Source organism: Megascapheus bottae, chromosome 4 (genome assembly GCF_031878675.1).
Source record: "Megascapheus bottae isolate mThoBot1 chromosome 4, mThoBot2.hap1, whole genome shotgun sequence".
NCBI lineage: Eukaryota > Metazoa > Chordata > Mammalia > Rodentia > Geomyidae > Megascapheus > Megascapheus bottae.
In genome coordinates, this window is record NC_143512.1 from 44,514,695 (window position 1) to 44,531,979 (window position 17,285).

General features: G+C 43.1%; 1 protein-coding gene across 1 annotated transcript in view; it reads left to right on the forward strand.

Moving 5' to 3' along the window:
- Positions 1-2,505: 2,505 nt before the first annotated feature.
- Positions 2,506-17,285, forward strand: part of Naip (NLR family apoptosis inhibitory protein) — a 29,636-nt gene continuing 14,856 nt past the window's right edge. Inside the window, exons 1-8 of the mRNA XM_090331817.1 lie at positions 2,506-2,579; positions 2,703-3,270; positions 4,859-4,958; positions 5,465-5,546; positions 8,812-8,863; positions 11,509-11,628; positions 14,437-14,536; positions 16,973-17,051. Coding sequence (XP_090187943.1) covers positions 2,535-2,579; positions 2,703-3,270; positions 4,859-4,958; positions 5,465-5,546; positions 8,812-8,863; positions 11,509-11,628; positions 14,437-14,536; positions 16,973-17,051 — 1,146 coding nt within the window. The 5' untranslated portion in view covers positions 2,506-2,534. The remainder of the gene's footprint in view (positions 2,580-2,702; positions 3,271-4,858; positions 4,959-5,464; positions 5,547-8,811; positions 8,864-11,508; positions 11,629-14,436; positions 14,537-16,972; positions 17,052-17,285) is intronic.

Genomic DNA, 17,285 nt, shown 5'->3' on the forward strand with positions numbered 1-17,285 from the left:
CTTGCCTAGCATACACAAAGCCCCAGGTTCGATTCCTAAGTACCACATACATAGAAAAAAGCTGGAAGTGGTGCTGAGGCTCAAGTGGTAGAGCTCTAGCCTTGAGAAAGTCCAAGGGCAGTGCTCAGGCCCTGAGCCCAAGCCCAGGACTGGCAAAAAAAAAAAAAAAAAAAGTAAACAGCCTAAGTTTTATTTAGTTATTTTGGTGTTGGTACTGACACAAAAACTCTGGGATTCATGCTAAAGGTTAGTGTGCTACCACTTTGAGACAGCTTCACTTCCAGTTTTTTTGGTGGATAATTATTGAAGAGTAATGGAAGCTGCTGGGCGCCACTGGCTCATGCCTGTAATCCTACCTACTCAGAAGGCTGAGGTCTAAGGATCGAGGTTCAAAGCCACCCGGGGCAGGAAAATGTGAGTTATCTCCAATTAACCACCAGAAAACCTGAAGTGGAGCTGTGTCTCAAAGTGGTAGAGCACTGACCTTGAGCTGAAGAGTTCAGGGACAGGGCGTAGACCCAGAGGTCAAGACCCATGACATACCCCCACCACCAGAAAAAAAAGAGTCTGATGGACTTTCCTGCCTAGCTGGCTTTGAACTATGATTCTCTGATCTGAGCATCTTGAGTACTAGGATTATAGACATGAGACACCAGCACCTGGCTTTCTCCCTTAGTGTTTTGTTCAAGACTGGCCCACTACCTCTGTTTCCAACAACCTAATTTTAAAATGAGCAAAAGATTTTAATATCAAAGAAGACACATGACTATGTGGGCACAGGTGGCACTTGCCTGTAGTCCTACTTCCAAAGGCTGAGATCTAAGGAGAAAGCTAACCAGAGTAGGAAAGTCCATGAAACACATCTCCAGGCAACCACCAGAAAACTGGAAGTGGAGCTCTACCTCTAAATGGTAGAATGCTAGCCTTGAGCAAAAAGCTCAGGGACAGAGCCCAGGCCATTTTTTTTTTCTTTTTGCCAGTTCAGGGGCTTGATTCAGCACCTGGACACTGTCCTTCAACACTTTTTGCTCAAGGCTAGTGCTCTGCCACTTGAGCCTCAGTACTACTGGCTTTTTCTTCGTGTATGACCCAAGGCCCATTGTTTTTTATTTTTATTTATTATTTTTTTTTTGCCAGTCCTGGGCTTGGGCTCAGGGCTTGAGCACTGTCCTTGGATTTTCTCAAGGCTAGCACTCTACCACTTGAGCCTCAGCACCACTTCCGGCTTTTTTTTCTATGTATGTGGTACCGAGGAATCGAACCCGGGTCTTCATGCATGCTAGGCAAGCACTTTAACCACTAGGCCAAACTCCCGGCCCTCGTTTTTTATTTTTTTTTGCCATTCTTGGGGCTTAACCACAGGGCGTGAGCACTGTCCTTGGGCTTTCTCAAGGCTAGAGCTCTGCTACTTGAGTCACAGATCCACTTCTGGCTCTTTCTATGTATGGTGCCAAGGAACGGGGTCTTGGTGCATGCTAGACAAGCACTCTACTGCTAGGCCCAACTCCCAATTTTTTAAGTTTTTAATATATGCAATATATGTTTATATATGATATATTTATATTATTGGGAATTTAAATCAGATATTTCCTATTATGGGATTCTACAGTTTGTTTTTATAACTTTCAAGTCTTGGCAACCTCATTGTTGCAATACTTCAGGCATTTACTGGTAACTTCTCTAAAATTGGTTTTCACTTTTACTTCCTCAAATATTTTGTCAGTGCTTGCCATAAAAGAGAAAACCTCAATGCTTTAGCTTGCATTTGCTTCCTTCTGTTGGTCTGGGACGCTGATAAAGTTCAAGGTATGTCATTGCCTACCCCTGGCATACTTGGCTCTTGCTTCTCTGGAGGGAAGGGAATAAGAACAGAGTTGAAGAGAGGTTTAAATCCTATCTCCTAGTAGGCTCTGGTGGCTCACACCTGTAGTCCTAGCAACTAGGAAGGCTATAATCTGAGGATCCATCCCAGTTACAAGGGAGCTCTGGCAGAACACTCTGTGAGACTCTTATCTCCAATTAGCCAATAAAATTAGCCACTCGTGTGGCTCAAGTGGTGTAGTGCAAGCCTTGAGCAAAAAAAAGTTCAAGGCTGGGAATTTGGCCTAGTGGTAGAGTGATTGCCTAGATGTACGAAGACCCAGGTTCAATTCCTCAGTACCACATACATAAAAAAAAGCCAGAAGTGGTGCTGTGGCTCAGGTGGTAGAGGAAAGCCCAAGGATAGTGTTCAGACCCTGAGTTCAAGCCCCAGGCTCTGAATTCAAGCCCTAGGACTGGCACAGGAACAAAAGAAAGAGATAGAGGGAAGGAAAGAAAGTAAAAAGAGGGACCAGGAGTTTGGCCTGGTGGTGGAGTGCTTGCCTAGCATGCATGAAGAGCCGGGTCCTATTCCTCAGTACCACATCCACAAAAAGCCAGGAGGGGTGCTGTGGCTCAAGTGGTAGTGCTCTAGGTTTGAGAAAGCCCAAGGACAGTGCTCAGGCCCTCAGTTCAGTCCCCAGTACTGGCAAAAAAAAGAGAGAGAGACAAAAATGAAAGAAAGAAGAATCCAAGTCTTCTACCTCTGTTTTCATCAGGTAAATGAGAAAATTTGGGTCTTCCTTCTCCTTCTACCTTCATCATGAACAGTCAAAACATGTTCTTTATAATAAAAATGTTAATATCCCCAGTAACCTTCCCTTTCCCTACTTTTTTACAAGATGGCTAGTGAGGAGAAGGCCCCTGAGGAGATGACTTCCCACTATGATTATGACTTGCTCTCAGCCTTTTCTGGCTTTCTGGGCACAGATCTAGTTCAACTTGCAAAGAAAGCAAAAGAAGAGCGGTACAGAGCCCACAGAGAGGTTCAGAAAGATTTTAACGCGCACATGCGTAGTGAAGAAAAGCGGTTGAAGACTTTTATGACTTATAACTTGGACAGTTGCTGGACACCCCAGGAGATGGCAGCTGCTGGCTTTTACTTCACTGGCATAAAATCTGAGATCCGATGCTTCTGTTGTAGTTTAATCCTCTTTGGCACCTCCCTCAGAAAACTTCCCCTAGGAGAACACAAGAAATTTCAACCAGATTGTGACTTCCTTTTGGGCAAAGACGTTGGCAACGTTTCCAAGTATGACATAAGAGTGAAGAGCTCAGCCTGTGGGCTGAGAGGGGACAAAGCCAAGTATCAAGAAGAGGAGGCCAGACTGGAATCCTTCCAGAACTGGCCATTTTACGTCCAGGGAATATCCCCTCAGGGACTCTCTGCAGCTGGCTTCGCCTTCACAGGTATCTTGAAACCCTTTTCTGAATGATTTCTGTGCTATCTTTTAGATAGCATAGTTTGGTTGCTTTTTATAATATTTTGTGATTTGTCTCTCATTTGTTCATTGTGTTCTGTTTACCTTATTAAAATTCAACTTCATGGGAAGTGGGGCTATGGCTCAAGGATTAGGGTCGTAGTGTTGAGCTGAAGAGCTCAGGGACAGCACCTAGGCCCAGAGTTCAAGCCCCATGACCCGCCAAAAAAAAAAAAAAAATTCAACTTCAGAGGCCGGGAGATTAGCGTGCCTAGCATGCATGAAGACCCAGATTCCATTCCTTGGTACCACATACATAGAAAAAGCTGGAAGTGGTGCTGTGGCTCAAATAGTAGAGCTCTACCCTTGAGAAAGTCCAAGGATAGTAACCAGGTCCTAAGTTCAAGCCCCAGGACTGGCAAAAATAAAGAAATGAAAATTCAAATTCATTGATTTTACTTTGGTTTTCAGTGTGTGTATGTGTGTGTGTGTTGAATATACCAGTACTAGGGCACCATCTCCAAGGATTTTCACTCAAGGCTTAGTGCTATAGCAATTGAACCACAGCTTTACTTAATCTTTTTGTGGTTAATTGGAAATAACAGTCTCACAGACTTTTCTGCCCAGGTTGGCAGAAAAGTGATCTTCAGATCTCAGCTTCTTGAATAGTTAGGATGTAACAACTGGCACCAGATTTTAATTTATTTTAGGAGTAGCATGTATAACTCCAACTATGTAGAGATTAAGGTTATTTGTCCTTAAATTTAAATCTTAGAAAATACTGTGTAAGCCAGGCATGGTGGCTCACACCTATAATCCTAGCTAGTCAGGAGGCTGAGCTCTGAGGATCATGGTTCAAAGCCAGGTCGGGCACTAAAGACTGTGAGACTCATCTCCAATTAACTACTAGAAAACTGGAAGTGGCACTGTTGCTCAAGGCATAGGGCAATAGCCTTGAGCTGAAGAGCTCAGGGACAGTGCCCAGGCCCAAAGTTCAAGCCCCATGACCGACAAAAAAAAAAAAGAAAAAAGAAAGAAAATACTATCTATAGCTAGCCAGGTATGTGGTACATGTCTATAATTCTGGCAATGCGGGAGGCAAAGGTAGGAGGACAGATGCAAGGCCAATCCTGGGCAAACATAAAAGATCCTACCTGGAAAAAAAAATAGTGAAAGGAAACGAGGAATGGGAGCATGATTCAAATGGTAGAGTGCCTGCTTGGCAGATGTGATTGGCAAGTATGAAGTGGTCTGCTATCACTTTAAACAAGTATGGGGGTCTCCTAACTGACTCACTATAGGCAGTCATAGCGTGTGTCAGCTGTCATTACTGTTGTCCTGAAAGCTCAGAGAACATCATGTGAGCTCTGGGAAGTCCCTAGAGCACACATACTGACTGCAGAAGTTTAGAGATCTGGAAGTGACACTGGTCCATGGATGAGGGATGGGGGTCCATGCTCAGAAAGTAACCATTAGGGGAAGCAGCCTGTGGATAAAGACTCAGTCTAATGGTTGCAAGAGAACGTGTGTTGGTCATCCACAAAATAATCACACACAATGTTTTCCTCCCTTTGTAGGTAAAAGGGACACTGTGCAGTGTGTCTCCTGTGGTGGATGCTTAGGAAATTGGGAGGCAGGAGATGACCCTTGGAAGGAGCATGCCAAGTGGTTTCCCAAGTAAGTGGATTTAGTGTGTGTGTGTGTGTGTGTGTGTGGCCAGTCCTGAGGCATGAACTGGAGGGCTGGGCACTGTCCCTGAGCTTCTTTTACTGAAGGCCAGCACTCTGCCACTTGAGCCACAGCCCCATTTCCAGCTTTTTCCAAATACTTTATAGGTGATAAGATCCTCACAGACTTTCCTGTCCAGACTGGCTTGAACCATAGTCCTCCCATCTTAGCCTTTTGAGTAGCTAGGGTTACAGGCGTAAGCCACTGGCACCCAGTCTGGGCAGTTTTATTGAAGTATAAAAGTTAATACATTGTTTGAAAATGATTCTGTGGCTCAAGGTGGTGGAGCATTAGCCTTGAGCTGAAGAGCTTAGGGCCAGAACCTAGACCCAGAGTTAAAGCCCATGGTCAATAACAGCAACAAAAATTAATACATTTTTGACAAATATTTATTGTGAGATAGGACATCTCTATTACAATAGTGGAGTAAATATAAAATATATTTTTCATTGTAGATGTGAATTTCTTCGAAGTAAGAAATCCTCCGAGGAAATTGCCCAGTATATTCAAAGCTACAAGGGATTTATTGACATAACGGTAATTAATAAACAGCAAACTTTTTTCTCCACTTGATTTTTAATGACATGTCAGATCAACACTTTTTCTGTCATAGATTCTATTTTTTCCTTTCTCCTTTTATTACTCTGCCTCTCAAAAATAAAAAAGCAAGCTAGGTACAGTGGCTCACGCCTATAATCCTAGCTACTTAGGAGGCTGAGATCAGAGGATCACAGTTTGAAGCCAGTCCAAGTACTAGTCTGTGAGACTCATCTCCATTTAACCACCAGAAAACCAGAAGTGGTACTGTGGCTTAAGGGGTAGGATGATAGTCTTGAGCTGAAGAGCTCAGGGACAGCGCCCCGGCCAAGTTCAGGGCCCACAACCAACTAAATAACTAAATAATAAAAATGCATGTCCCCTTCTGAAGGCCTGCCTAAGTCTTCTCACCTGGCTCTTCCCCATATGGCTCCTCTCCACTAGTTATGAGACTGCACCAGTAAGGACTTCCTAGTGAAAGTAACAGGAAATGTAACCCAAAATAGGCTTAAGCAAAGAAGACAATGGAGTGGTTGGAGGCGTGGCTCAAGTGGTAGGGTGGCTGCCACTTAGCCAAAAGCACCAGATAGCCAGTTTGAGTCCCAGACAAAGAGAGAGAGGGAGGTGGGGGAGAGAGAGAGGGAGAGGGGAGCAAAGAGAAAGAATGGATTGGTCATGACCCTTCAGATCAGACCATGTAGAAGCGTGGACTAGAGAGGAGGGGGGTTTTCTCAGGAAAAATCTGAGTGCAGTCACCCCAGGTGGATGACTTACTCAAGATTATGTGCAGTCTGAATGTACTTTTTAATTTTCATTTTTTTCCAATCCTTGGGTTTGAATTCAGGGCCTGAGCAATGCCCTTGGGCTTTTTCAAGGCTAGAGCTCTACCACTTGAGCCATGGCACCATTTCCAGCTATTTCTGTGTGTGTGGTACCTAGGAATCAAACCTGGATTTTCATGCATGCTAGGCAAGCACTCTACCAGTAGACCAAACTCCCAGCCCTTCTTTTTTTTCTTTCTATATAACTATGTCTATAGAGTATATATCCCGTCACAGATTTTTTTAATATATTTTTATTGTAATTAATAAAAGGGTTACATGATATTTGCCAGATAGCAGGTGCATTAATTCACATACATTGCTACCCTTTCATATGTCTTGGTACCCATTACCCTCCCCCCACCCCACCCCCCATCACAGATTTTTATGTCTATGCAGTTATATCTCCCAGACTGTGTCAATAACCTTGAGTACCCGAGTCATTGCTTTTGTACTGCTTGGATCTAATATCCACATATCAAGGAGACCATGTGTCTTTTGTTCTTTTGATACCGACTTATCTCACTCAACATGGTTTGCTCTAATTTCATCCACTTCCCAGTGAATGCCACTATTTTATCTTGTCTGTAGACTGTGTAGAATTCCATTGTACCACATTTTTTGTATCCTAAATATAGTTACTTTTTATGTTTCTTAAGTCCTTATTAAACTACATCTGTGGGATCAGATACAAATTTTTTACACTCAGTGTGAAAAAGAGGTGCTAGGGAAACCAGGAATGTGGCCTAGTGGTAGAATATTTGCCTAACATGCACTAAGCCCTGAGTTCAGTTCCTCAGTACCATATACACAGAAGGGCTTAGTGCATGTTAGGCAAGAACTCTACTACTAGGCCACACTCCTGGCCCCCTAGCACCTCTTTTTCCTGTATAATAATGCACTCTTTACCTGACTTATGTATCTGTAACCCAACCCCCTATATATTACATTTATAATAATTTTTAAAAATAGGGGAAAAAAAACAAGCAGAGCAAAATTGTACTGAAGGTTTACCTGTTCCTGACAGGAAACCAAAAATGGAGCTGTGGATCAAGTGGTAGAGCTCTAGCTTTGAGAATGCTCAAGAACAGTGCCCATACCCAAGCCCATGCCCCAGGACTGGCAAAAAGGGGGGGGGCCTAGGTCTCCTATTGGGCTGTCCTTAAGCTTTTCTCCTCAAGGCTAGTGTTCTACCATATACAGCTGCAGCTACATTTCCAGTTTTCTGGTAGTTAATTAAAAATAAGAGTCTCACAGACTTTCTTATCTAGGCTAGCTTGTAACCACAATCCTCAAATCTTAGCCTCATGAATAACTAGGAGTACAGTCTTATGCCACCAGTGTCACGCTGAGAGTACATTTCTTTTTTCTTTTCTTTTTTTTGTTTCTGGTTTTTTTTTAATCCAGTTCAAGGAATCGAACCCAGGGCTTCATTATGCTAGGCAAGCACTCTCCACTAGGCCACACTCCCAGCCTGAGAGTACATTTCTTTGGGGATAATGTCACCCTTTATTCTTTACTCTGTTCCAAAAACCTTTCCAGAGCCAGGTACTGGTGACTCACTAACACCAGTTATTCAAGTTACTTGGGTGGCTGAAATATGTGAGAATTTAAGTTGGAAACCAGACTGAGACTATTTTTTTTGTGGGTCCTGGGGCTTGAACTCAGCCTGGCTGCTGTCCCTGAGCTCTTCAGCTCAAGACTGCCGCTGTACCCTTGAGCCAAGACTCACTTCCTGTTTTCTAAATATTAACTAGGTAAGACTCTCAGGTCTTCTTGCACCTGGGCTGGCTTTGAACCTTGATCCTCAGAGCTCATCTTCCTGAGTAGCTAGGATTACAGGTGTGAGCCACCATGCTTGGCAAATCTGAGAGATACTTATCTCCAAAGAGCAAGCAAAATGCCAGAAATGGAGATATGGCTCAAGTGCTAGAGCATGAGCCTTGAGTTAAAAAAACAAAGCTAGAGCATGAAGTCCTGATTTTGAGTCCCAGTACTAGCACACATATACACACGAGAAAACCTTTCCAACACTAGGATTCAAAATTCAAATGATGAGCCAGGAGAATGGTACAGTGGTAGAGTGCTTGCCTAGCATGCACAAAGACCTGGGTTCGATTCCTCGGTACCACATACATAGAAAAAAGCCAGAAGTGGTGCTGAGGCTCAAATGGTTGAGCTCTAGCCTTGAGAAAGTCTAAGGACAGTGCTCAGGCCCTAAACTCAAGCCCAGGACTGGCAAAAAAAAAAGAAAAAGAAAAAAGAAAGCTCAAGAACTGTGCTCAGGCCAAGTTCAACCCAAGACTGGCCAAAAAAAAAAAAAAATGTTTCTATGGCAGCTCTGCTACTGTCTAATAAGGCTCCTCCCTTTTGGGAGAAATTCTTTCTCCAGATATCCATGTTATACATCAAACCATCTATAACATGTATTTTATTTTCCTCAGGGAGATCATTTTGTGAATTCCTGGATCCAGAGAGAATTACCTATGGCATCAGGTGAAAACTCAGACATATCCCAATGGTTTTGCTGTGTTTAGTTGTTCTTATGCTTTTTGTCCCTTTAAACACTGAAGATTTTATTCTTTTGTGGGAATAGAAAGAATGTGTCTAGATTAGCCATTCATATAAAAAGTGTTTCACTTTTAAAAGATATTCCCCGTTTTTCCATTGTGCTCAATAGTAATTAGATTTTGTATTTCAAAACATGATCAACTGTGCTCTGAGAATTACAACAAACCACAGTAGCCTTCATGCCAAGATGCGAGAAGCTCAGAGATTGTTTCTTATTCCAGGCCCTTGTCTTGAACTCAGCCTAGCTGTATAGCCAGTTCAGTATTTTTCTAGTTAATTGGAGATCTAAGCTCTCAGACATTTGTGTGATGGAATATGTACTTGTAATCACTGTAAAGCCAAATTAATTTGTTGAAATGGAGTCACTTACCTTTTGCCCAAGCTGGCCTTGAATCGGAGGTCTTCCGGAACTCTACTTCGTGATTAGCTGGGGTTACAGGTGAGAGGTTCCATGCCAGCTTGAAATTGTTTTTAAATGACTCAATTAAGGAATTAAATAATACAGACTTAAAAATAGAAGTAATAGCCTGGTACTAGTTACTTATACTTCTAATCCTAGCCAGTCTTGGGATCTGAGAATCTCAATTTGAAACCCAGCTGTGTAGATGATATGAGATGCTTTTTTTTTTTTCCTTAAGATCAGTCTTGGAACTTAAACTCTGGACCTGGGCACTGTCTCTAGGCTCTTCAGCTCAAGGCTACCATCTTACCCCTTGAGCCATAGCGCCACTTCCAGTTTTCTGGTGATTAATTGGAGATAAGAGTCTCATGGGCACCGGGCTTTGTAGTAGCCTGGCTGGTTTTGAATCTCGATCCTCAGATCTCAGCCTCCTAAGTAGCTAGGATTACATACATGACCCACCTCGACTGGCTCATATCTGAGATACTGTTATCTCCAATTAGCCACCAAAAAGCTGAAGTGGTAGAGCACCAGCATTAAAAAAAAAAAAAAAAAAAGCTGGGCCAGGAATTTGGCCTAGTGGTTAAAGTGCTTGCCTCGCATGCACGAAGACCCAGGTTCAATTCTTGGTACCACATACATAGAAAAAAAAAGCCGTAAGTAGTGCTGAGGCTCAAGTGGTAGAGCTCTAGCCTTGAGAAAGCCCAAGGACAGTGCTCAGGCCCTGAGTCCAAGCCCCAGCTGGCAAAAAAAAAAAAGCTAAGAGCACGTAGGCCTTGAGTTTAAGCCTCAGTACTAGCACAAACCTAAAAATAAAGTAGGGCCAGGAGTTTGGCCTAGTGGTAGAGTGCTTGCCTAGCATGCACGAAGACCCGGGTTCGATTCCTTGGTACCACATACATAGAAAAAAGCCAGAAATGGTGCTGAGGCTCAAATGGTAGAGCTCTAACCTTGAGAAAATCCAAGGACAGTGCTCAGGCCCTGAGCTCAAGCCCATGACTGGTAAAAATAAATAAATTAATTAATAACAAGAAACCTAGTATTAGTTCCAAGTATAGTAGCATACACTGGTAACACTAGCACTTCAGGGTCAGTCTGAACTCTGTAGGTTTTGTTTTTGCTGGTGTCAGGATTTGGACTTCACACTTGCTTGACCTAGACATACAAAATACTGGATGGGTGTATGTCGGGGTCCTTCATCCCCAGTCCCTCTTGAGGAGGGATGGGAAAAACACACCCCAACCAGTCCAAGCCGCGAGAGGAGAGGGCCCACTGTCCTCCCGCACTCAGCCTTGCTTCTCTGGAGCAGGAACAGAGACGCCACGCAGCTTCCTCAAGGCAGGAATCTCTCTCTCTCTCTAAAACTCCCCTCCTTATATTGGGTGCGGGAGCCTATCAGCACAACAGGTGGGCAGGATAAAGAGGCCCACTTGTTTACCCCTACTGCAGGTCTCAGCAGAAAGTTATTAGAATGGAATTACTCGGCCCCCAAAAGGTGTAGTTGTACATCTCTGTAATCTCAGCTACTTGGGAAGTATAGGCAAAAGAATTGAGAGTTCAAAACCATTATGGTCAAAACCATTACTGTCTCAAAAATAAAATATGAAGTCTGATATGATGGCTCACGTCTGTAATCCTTAGTATTCAAGGAGGCTGAGATCTGAGGATCGAGGTTCAAAGACAGTCAGGGCACTAAAGACCTAGAAACTTTCAACACAACCACTAGAAAATGGAAAGTAGGGCTTTGGCTCAAGGGGTAGGACAGTTGCCTTGAGCTGAAGAGCTCAGGGACAACACCCAGGCCCAGAGTTTAAGCTCCATGACTGACAAAGACCAAAAGATGCCAAATATATTGGCTCAATCTGTAATCTCCCTGGAAGGTAGAAATTCGGGGATTGTAGTTAAGATTATCCTGGGCATAGAGTTTATGAGAATTCATTGACATGGTGGACATGTCTATCAGTGCATGACAAGACATGGTGTTTTGCAGTCACTCTTCCAGCAACTCATGATCAGTCTTATTTTATCTAAATTCCTGCTTGTTTTCTAACCACTCCAATATTTTTTGACACCAAGTCCATACCTTATATTCCATTTGTAAATAGGGAGAGATAGCTTGAACTGGGCAATATCAAAGTCTGCTGATCTCACTCTACACTTTTTATTCAAGCTTACGATAATGACAGTGTCTTCGCTAATGAAGAACTACGCATAGACACTTTTAAGAACTGGCCCCACAAGTACCCTGGGGGAGTTCCTCTTCTGGCCAAGGCAGGCCTCATCTTTACAGGTGAGTCAACAGGCAGTACTTCCTCCCATGTGTCACCAGCTAAACCTCATGTGATGGTATGATCTTGAGCTTACATAAGTCTGCACACAAGAGTCTGCTTTGTTTAACATTCCTTCACTGGGCTTTAAAAAAAATTATTAGGGGGCTGGGAGTTGTAGAGTGCTTGCCTACCATGCACAAAGACCCGGGTTCGATTCCTTGGTACCACATACATAGAAAAAAGCCAGAAGTGGTGCTGTGGCTCTAGCTGTGAGAAACCCAAGGGTGGTGTCCATGCTCTGAGTTCAAGGCCAGGACTGGCAATAAAATAAATCACCTCCTAGGTTTTCATTCTTTCCTTAGTTGTCAGTCTTTGAACTTGAAGTCTTGAGACCCAGACCAACAGTGACTACAAGTAATGGGTTTGGAATGATTCGCATTTCTTTCCCTTGTTCCTACACGCCAAGACAATATTCTTGGAAACTCAGGATGCTTATGTATCGTCCCTCCTTTCCTTCTTTTTCCTTGATCATATATCTTAACTAGGTCCTAGTGAGATGGCCACAACTGTTTATATAGGAGCTGAGAAACGCAACATTGTAATCCTGGGACTTGAACTCAGCACCTGGACACTGGGCACTGTCCTGTTTTTTTTTTTTTTTTTGCTCAAAACTAGCACTCTACCACCTGAGCCACAGCACTTCCAGCTTTTTCTGTGTATGTGTTAGCAAGAAATTGAACCCAGGGCTTTATGCACACTCCTGGCCCCGCATCTAGCTTTTTAACTGAGTAATTTTGTAGGTCTCACAAATACGTCAAAGCAATTCAAGATAAGGGATGAACTTTATTAACCTGCCTAAAAAGATATAGTCCAGGGGCCGGGAGTTTGGCCTAGTGGTTAAAGTGCTTGCCTAGCATGCATGAGGACCTGGGTTCAATTCCTTGGTACCACATTTATAGAAAAAAAAAAAAGCCGGAAGTGGTGCTGAGGCTCAAGTGGTAGAGCTCTAGCCTTGAGAAAGTCCAAGGACAGTGCTCAGGCCCTGAGCCCAAGCCCAGGACTGGCAAAAAAAAAAAAAAAAAAAAAAAAGAAAAGATATAGGCCATTAACACAACAAACATTTGAGAAAAGAGTGTTCTTTTCTTTCTCCCAACTCGTTATTGTGTTTTCTTGCCAGCCTTCCCCGAGGCTTCTCTCCAAAGTGCTTACCTACTCCATCTCTCCTCGAGAGCCTACTCATCCTGCAAGCTCTGGAAGTGAAATGTTTGGCCCAGTGTGAAGGTTCCTTTCCTCTGCCCCAGTTCAGCCATGTCTAAGAGAGCAAGGAAAATGATGGGCCTATTATTTCCATACTCATTTCTTTCTAAAGAAATACAGTCTAGGCAGTGGTGCTCTGGCTTATAGTAGCAGAGCACTATCCTTGAGCTGAAGAGCTCAAAGACAGTGTCGAGGCCCAGAGTTTAAGCCCCATGACTGACAAAAAAAAAAAAAGAGTGTCAGGGCCGGGAGTTTGGCCTAGTGGTAGAGTGCTTGCCTAACATGCATAATTACTTGGTACCACACACATACAAAAGCTGGAAGTGGTGCTGTGGCTCAAGTGGTAGAGCCTTGAGGAAAGCTCCCAAAAAGCTAGGCACTGTGGCTCACACCTGTAATTCTAGCTACTTAGGAGGCTGAGATTTGAGGATCACAGTTCAAAGCCAGTCTGGGCACTAAAGACCCTGAGACTCTTATCTCTAATTAATCACCAGAAAATTCCAAGTGGCACTGTGGCTCAAGGGGTAGGGTGGTAGCCTTGAGCTGAAGAACTCAGAGACAATGCCCAAGCCCAGAGTTCAAGTCCCATGACTGACAAAAAAAACCAGTCTCACCCAGTGCTGATGGTGCATACCTATAATCCCAGCAACTCAGGAGGCTGAGATCCTAAGATCGCAATTCAAGGTCAGATCAGGGAGGAAAGTCCAAGATACTCTTTATCTCCAGTTAGCCACCAAAAAGCCAGAAGCAGAGCTGTGGATCAAGGGATAGACTGCAATTCTATCTGTCTGTCTGTCTATCGATCTATCTATCTATCTATCTATCTATCTATCTATCTATCTATCTATCTATTTATTTTGCCCGTCCTGGGGCTTAAACACAGGGCTTAAGCACTGTCAAAGGCTAGAGCTCTACCACTTGAGCCACAGCACTACTTCTGGATTTTCTACGTATGTGGTACCGAGAAATGGAACGGGCTCTTCATGCATGCAAGGCAAGCACTCTCCCACTAGGCCAAACTCCCAGCCCTGGACTGCAATTCTTTAATTTAAAAAAAAAAAAAAAAAAGGCAGGCATGGTGGCTCATGCCTGTAATCCTAGCTACTCAGGAGGCTAAGATCTGAAGATCAAGGTTCAAAGCCAGCCTGGGCACAAAAGACCCTGAGACTCTTTATCTCCAATTAACCTCTAGAAAATGGAAAGTGGGGTTTGGCTGGAGGGTAGGGTGGTAGCCTTGAGCTGAAGAGCTCAGAGACAGGGCCCAGGCCCAGTTCAAACCCCATGATCCATAGCAACACCAACAACAAAAAGCTCAGGGACAATGCCCAGGCTCAAGAAAGTCCTCTTAAGAACGCTATTCAGTGCAGGAGGAAGAATATCCAGTGACTCCAATCCCATTCACCTTTCACTGGACTTAGTCCATGACTAAACTATCTTGTGGGCCTCCTGAGTGACCAGTCAGCTTACATTTTGAAACAAAATGCTACTGAAGATGTAATAAGGATTATCATCTGCTTGTGAAGTGATGAATGCATGTGTCATGGGCACAAATAAAATTTGCTTTCTTCTAGAAATTAAGGACATTGTGCATTGTTTTTCCTGTGGATTGTGTATGAAGGAATGGAAAGAAGATGATGACCCAATGAAAGATCACATCAGATATTCTCCCAGGTGAATAGAATGAAGGGCTAGAGTCTTATGACTGAATGCACGTCAATGACTTACCCATTTTGTGGAAGACATCTTTACCTCCTTTGATTCAGATTGTATAAAGTTATCTGTATGTATATTTATGTGTTTTTGGTTATGTGAAATACACTCATAAACTTTTTTTTCTGTCATGAGACTTGAACTCTGGACCTGGGTACTGTCCCTGAGCTCTTCAGCTCAAGGCTACTGCCCTACCTCTGGTCCTGGGCATTGGCCCTGAGCTCTTCAGCTCAAGACTACTGCCCTACCACTTGAGCCATTACGCCATTTCTAGTTTTCTGGTAGTTAATTGGAGATAAGAGTCTCAAGGACTAGTGCCCAGACTGGCTTTGAATCACAATCTTTAGATCTCAGCCTCCTGAGTAGCTAGGATTACAGGTGTGAGCCACCTTACCTGCACTGTCCTTAGGCTTTCTTAACGCTAGAGCTCTGCCACTTGAGCCACAGCACCATTTCTGGCTTTTTTTTTTTTTTCCCTATGTGGTACCAAGGACTCAAACCCAGTTCTTCAGGTAAGCACTTTACTACGAGGCCAAACTCCCAACCCCTATTCCATCATTTTCATTTTCTGTCCCTGAGCTCATTTGCTCAAGGCTAGCACTCTATCACATTGATCCACAGCTCCATTTCTGCTTTTCTGCTAGTTAATTGGAGATACGAGTCTCACAGACTTTCCTGCCCAGACTGGCTTCTAACCATGATCCTTATATTTCAGCCTCCTGAGTAATTAGGATTATAGGCATGAGCTACCAGGACCTGTCCTAAACAAGACTTGTAACAATGTCTTGGGTAATGAATAGTTAATGCGTATATATGTACAGTTTTATTTATATTAAGCACCTTAAAATAGTTTATTTGAAGATCTATAACAGCTTTGGTTCAGTGGGAATCTGATGATACATTTTGGCTAGTTAAGGAAGTACTTTATCAGAATTTGGGAATTCTGAAGTTATACAGTTTACAATGGTATCCTAAATGACTGAAGGAGGAATAATAGTATCATATGGTTAGATCATGTATTAGGCACTGTCTCTGAACTTGATTTACTGAAGACTAACACTCTTACCACTTGAAGCACAGCTGTACTTTTAGCTTTTTTGGTGGTTTATTGGAGATAAGAGTGTCACAGACTCCTGCCCATCTGGCTTTGAACTGTGGTCTTCAGATCTCAGCCTCTTTGAGCCACTGGTACATAGCTGATTTTTTTAAATGTTTTTTTTTTTTTTTTTTTTTTTTTTTGCCAGTCCTGGTGCTTGAACTCAGGGCCTGGGCACTGTCGTTGGCCATATTTTGCTCAAGGCTAGAGCTTTAACTACAGCACCACTTCTAGCTGAGGAATTGAACCTGGGTCTTCATGCATGCTAGGTGAGCACTCTTACCATGAGGCCAAACTCCCAGCCCTTTTTTTTTTTTTTTTTTTTTTTTTTTTTTTGTGGGTCATGGGGCCTGGGTGCTGTCCCTGAGCTCCTCAGCTGAAGGCTACTATCCTATCCCTGGGCTGGGCATTGTCCCCGTGCTCTTCAGCTGAAGGCTACCACCCTACCCTTGAGCTAAACCCCACTTCCCATTTTCTTGGGGTAAATTGGAAATAAGAGTCTCAGGTCCTTTTGTGCCAGAGCTGGCTTTGATTCTTGATCTCAGATCTCAGCCTCCTGAATAGCTAGGATTACAGGTGTGAGCTACCACCCAGCTTTTTTTCAATTTTGTAATGAAAATTTGCTTTAATTTTTTTTCAGTGCTGGGGTTTGAACTCAGGGCCATGTAGTTGCCAGGCAGGTGCTCTACCACTTAAGCTATGGCTCTAGCCTTTTTTAAAGGGTTTTTTTTTTTTTTTAGATAAGAGTCCTGTGTATATGCCTAGCCTAGTCTAGGCTGTGATTCTCCTATTATTCTTCCCACTAGCACCTGACTTTGTTTTTTGGGGTTTTTTTTTGGCCAGTCCTGGGTCTGGGTGCTATTCCTGAGCAGTTTTTTGCTCAATGCTAGCATTCTACCACTTGAGCCACAGCACAACTTCAGGCTTTTTCTGTTTATGTGGTACTGAGGAATGGAACCCAGGTTTTTGTGTATGCTAGGCAAGCATTCTACCACTAAGCCACATTCTCAGACCCTTGGCTTACTTTTAATCCTTTTACATTAATTTCAGTTGGTTTTCATCTACATGAGTTAAACATACAGTTGTCCCATCCAATTCCCTGAATGTCATCACTTTTCAAACCATGCACATGTCAATGGTTGAGAATCCTTTGTGGCAAATGACATTGATTCTGACCAAAAGTGTTTATTTTATAATTAATCATGTCACTGAAACTGTGTTTTGTAAAACCTAGCACAAATGCTTCATTGCATGCAATACTGCATATAACTATTATTATAACTTTTAACTTTTATTCCTAGTTGTCTATTTCTCCAAAATATGAAATCTACAGAAAAGATGGCAGACCCTCGGAGTCACTGTGAACATTCTGAAGTCGAGGTAATGAACCCAAACACTGTTTCTGTTCTAGCACTCCATAGTCATGTGATTGAAAACTTTCAAACAAGTGTTAGGTCTTGGGCCAGGAGTTTGGCCTAGTGATAGAGTGCTTGCCTAGCATGAACAAAGACCCAGGTTTGATTCCTTAGTACCATATACATAGAAAAAGCTGCAAGTGGTGTTATGGCTCAAATGGTAGAGCTCTAGCCTTGAGAAAGTCTAAGGACAATGCTC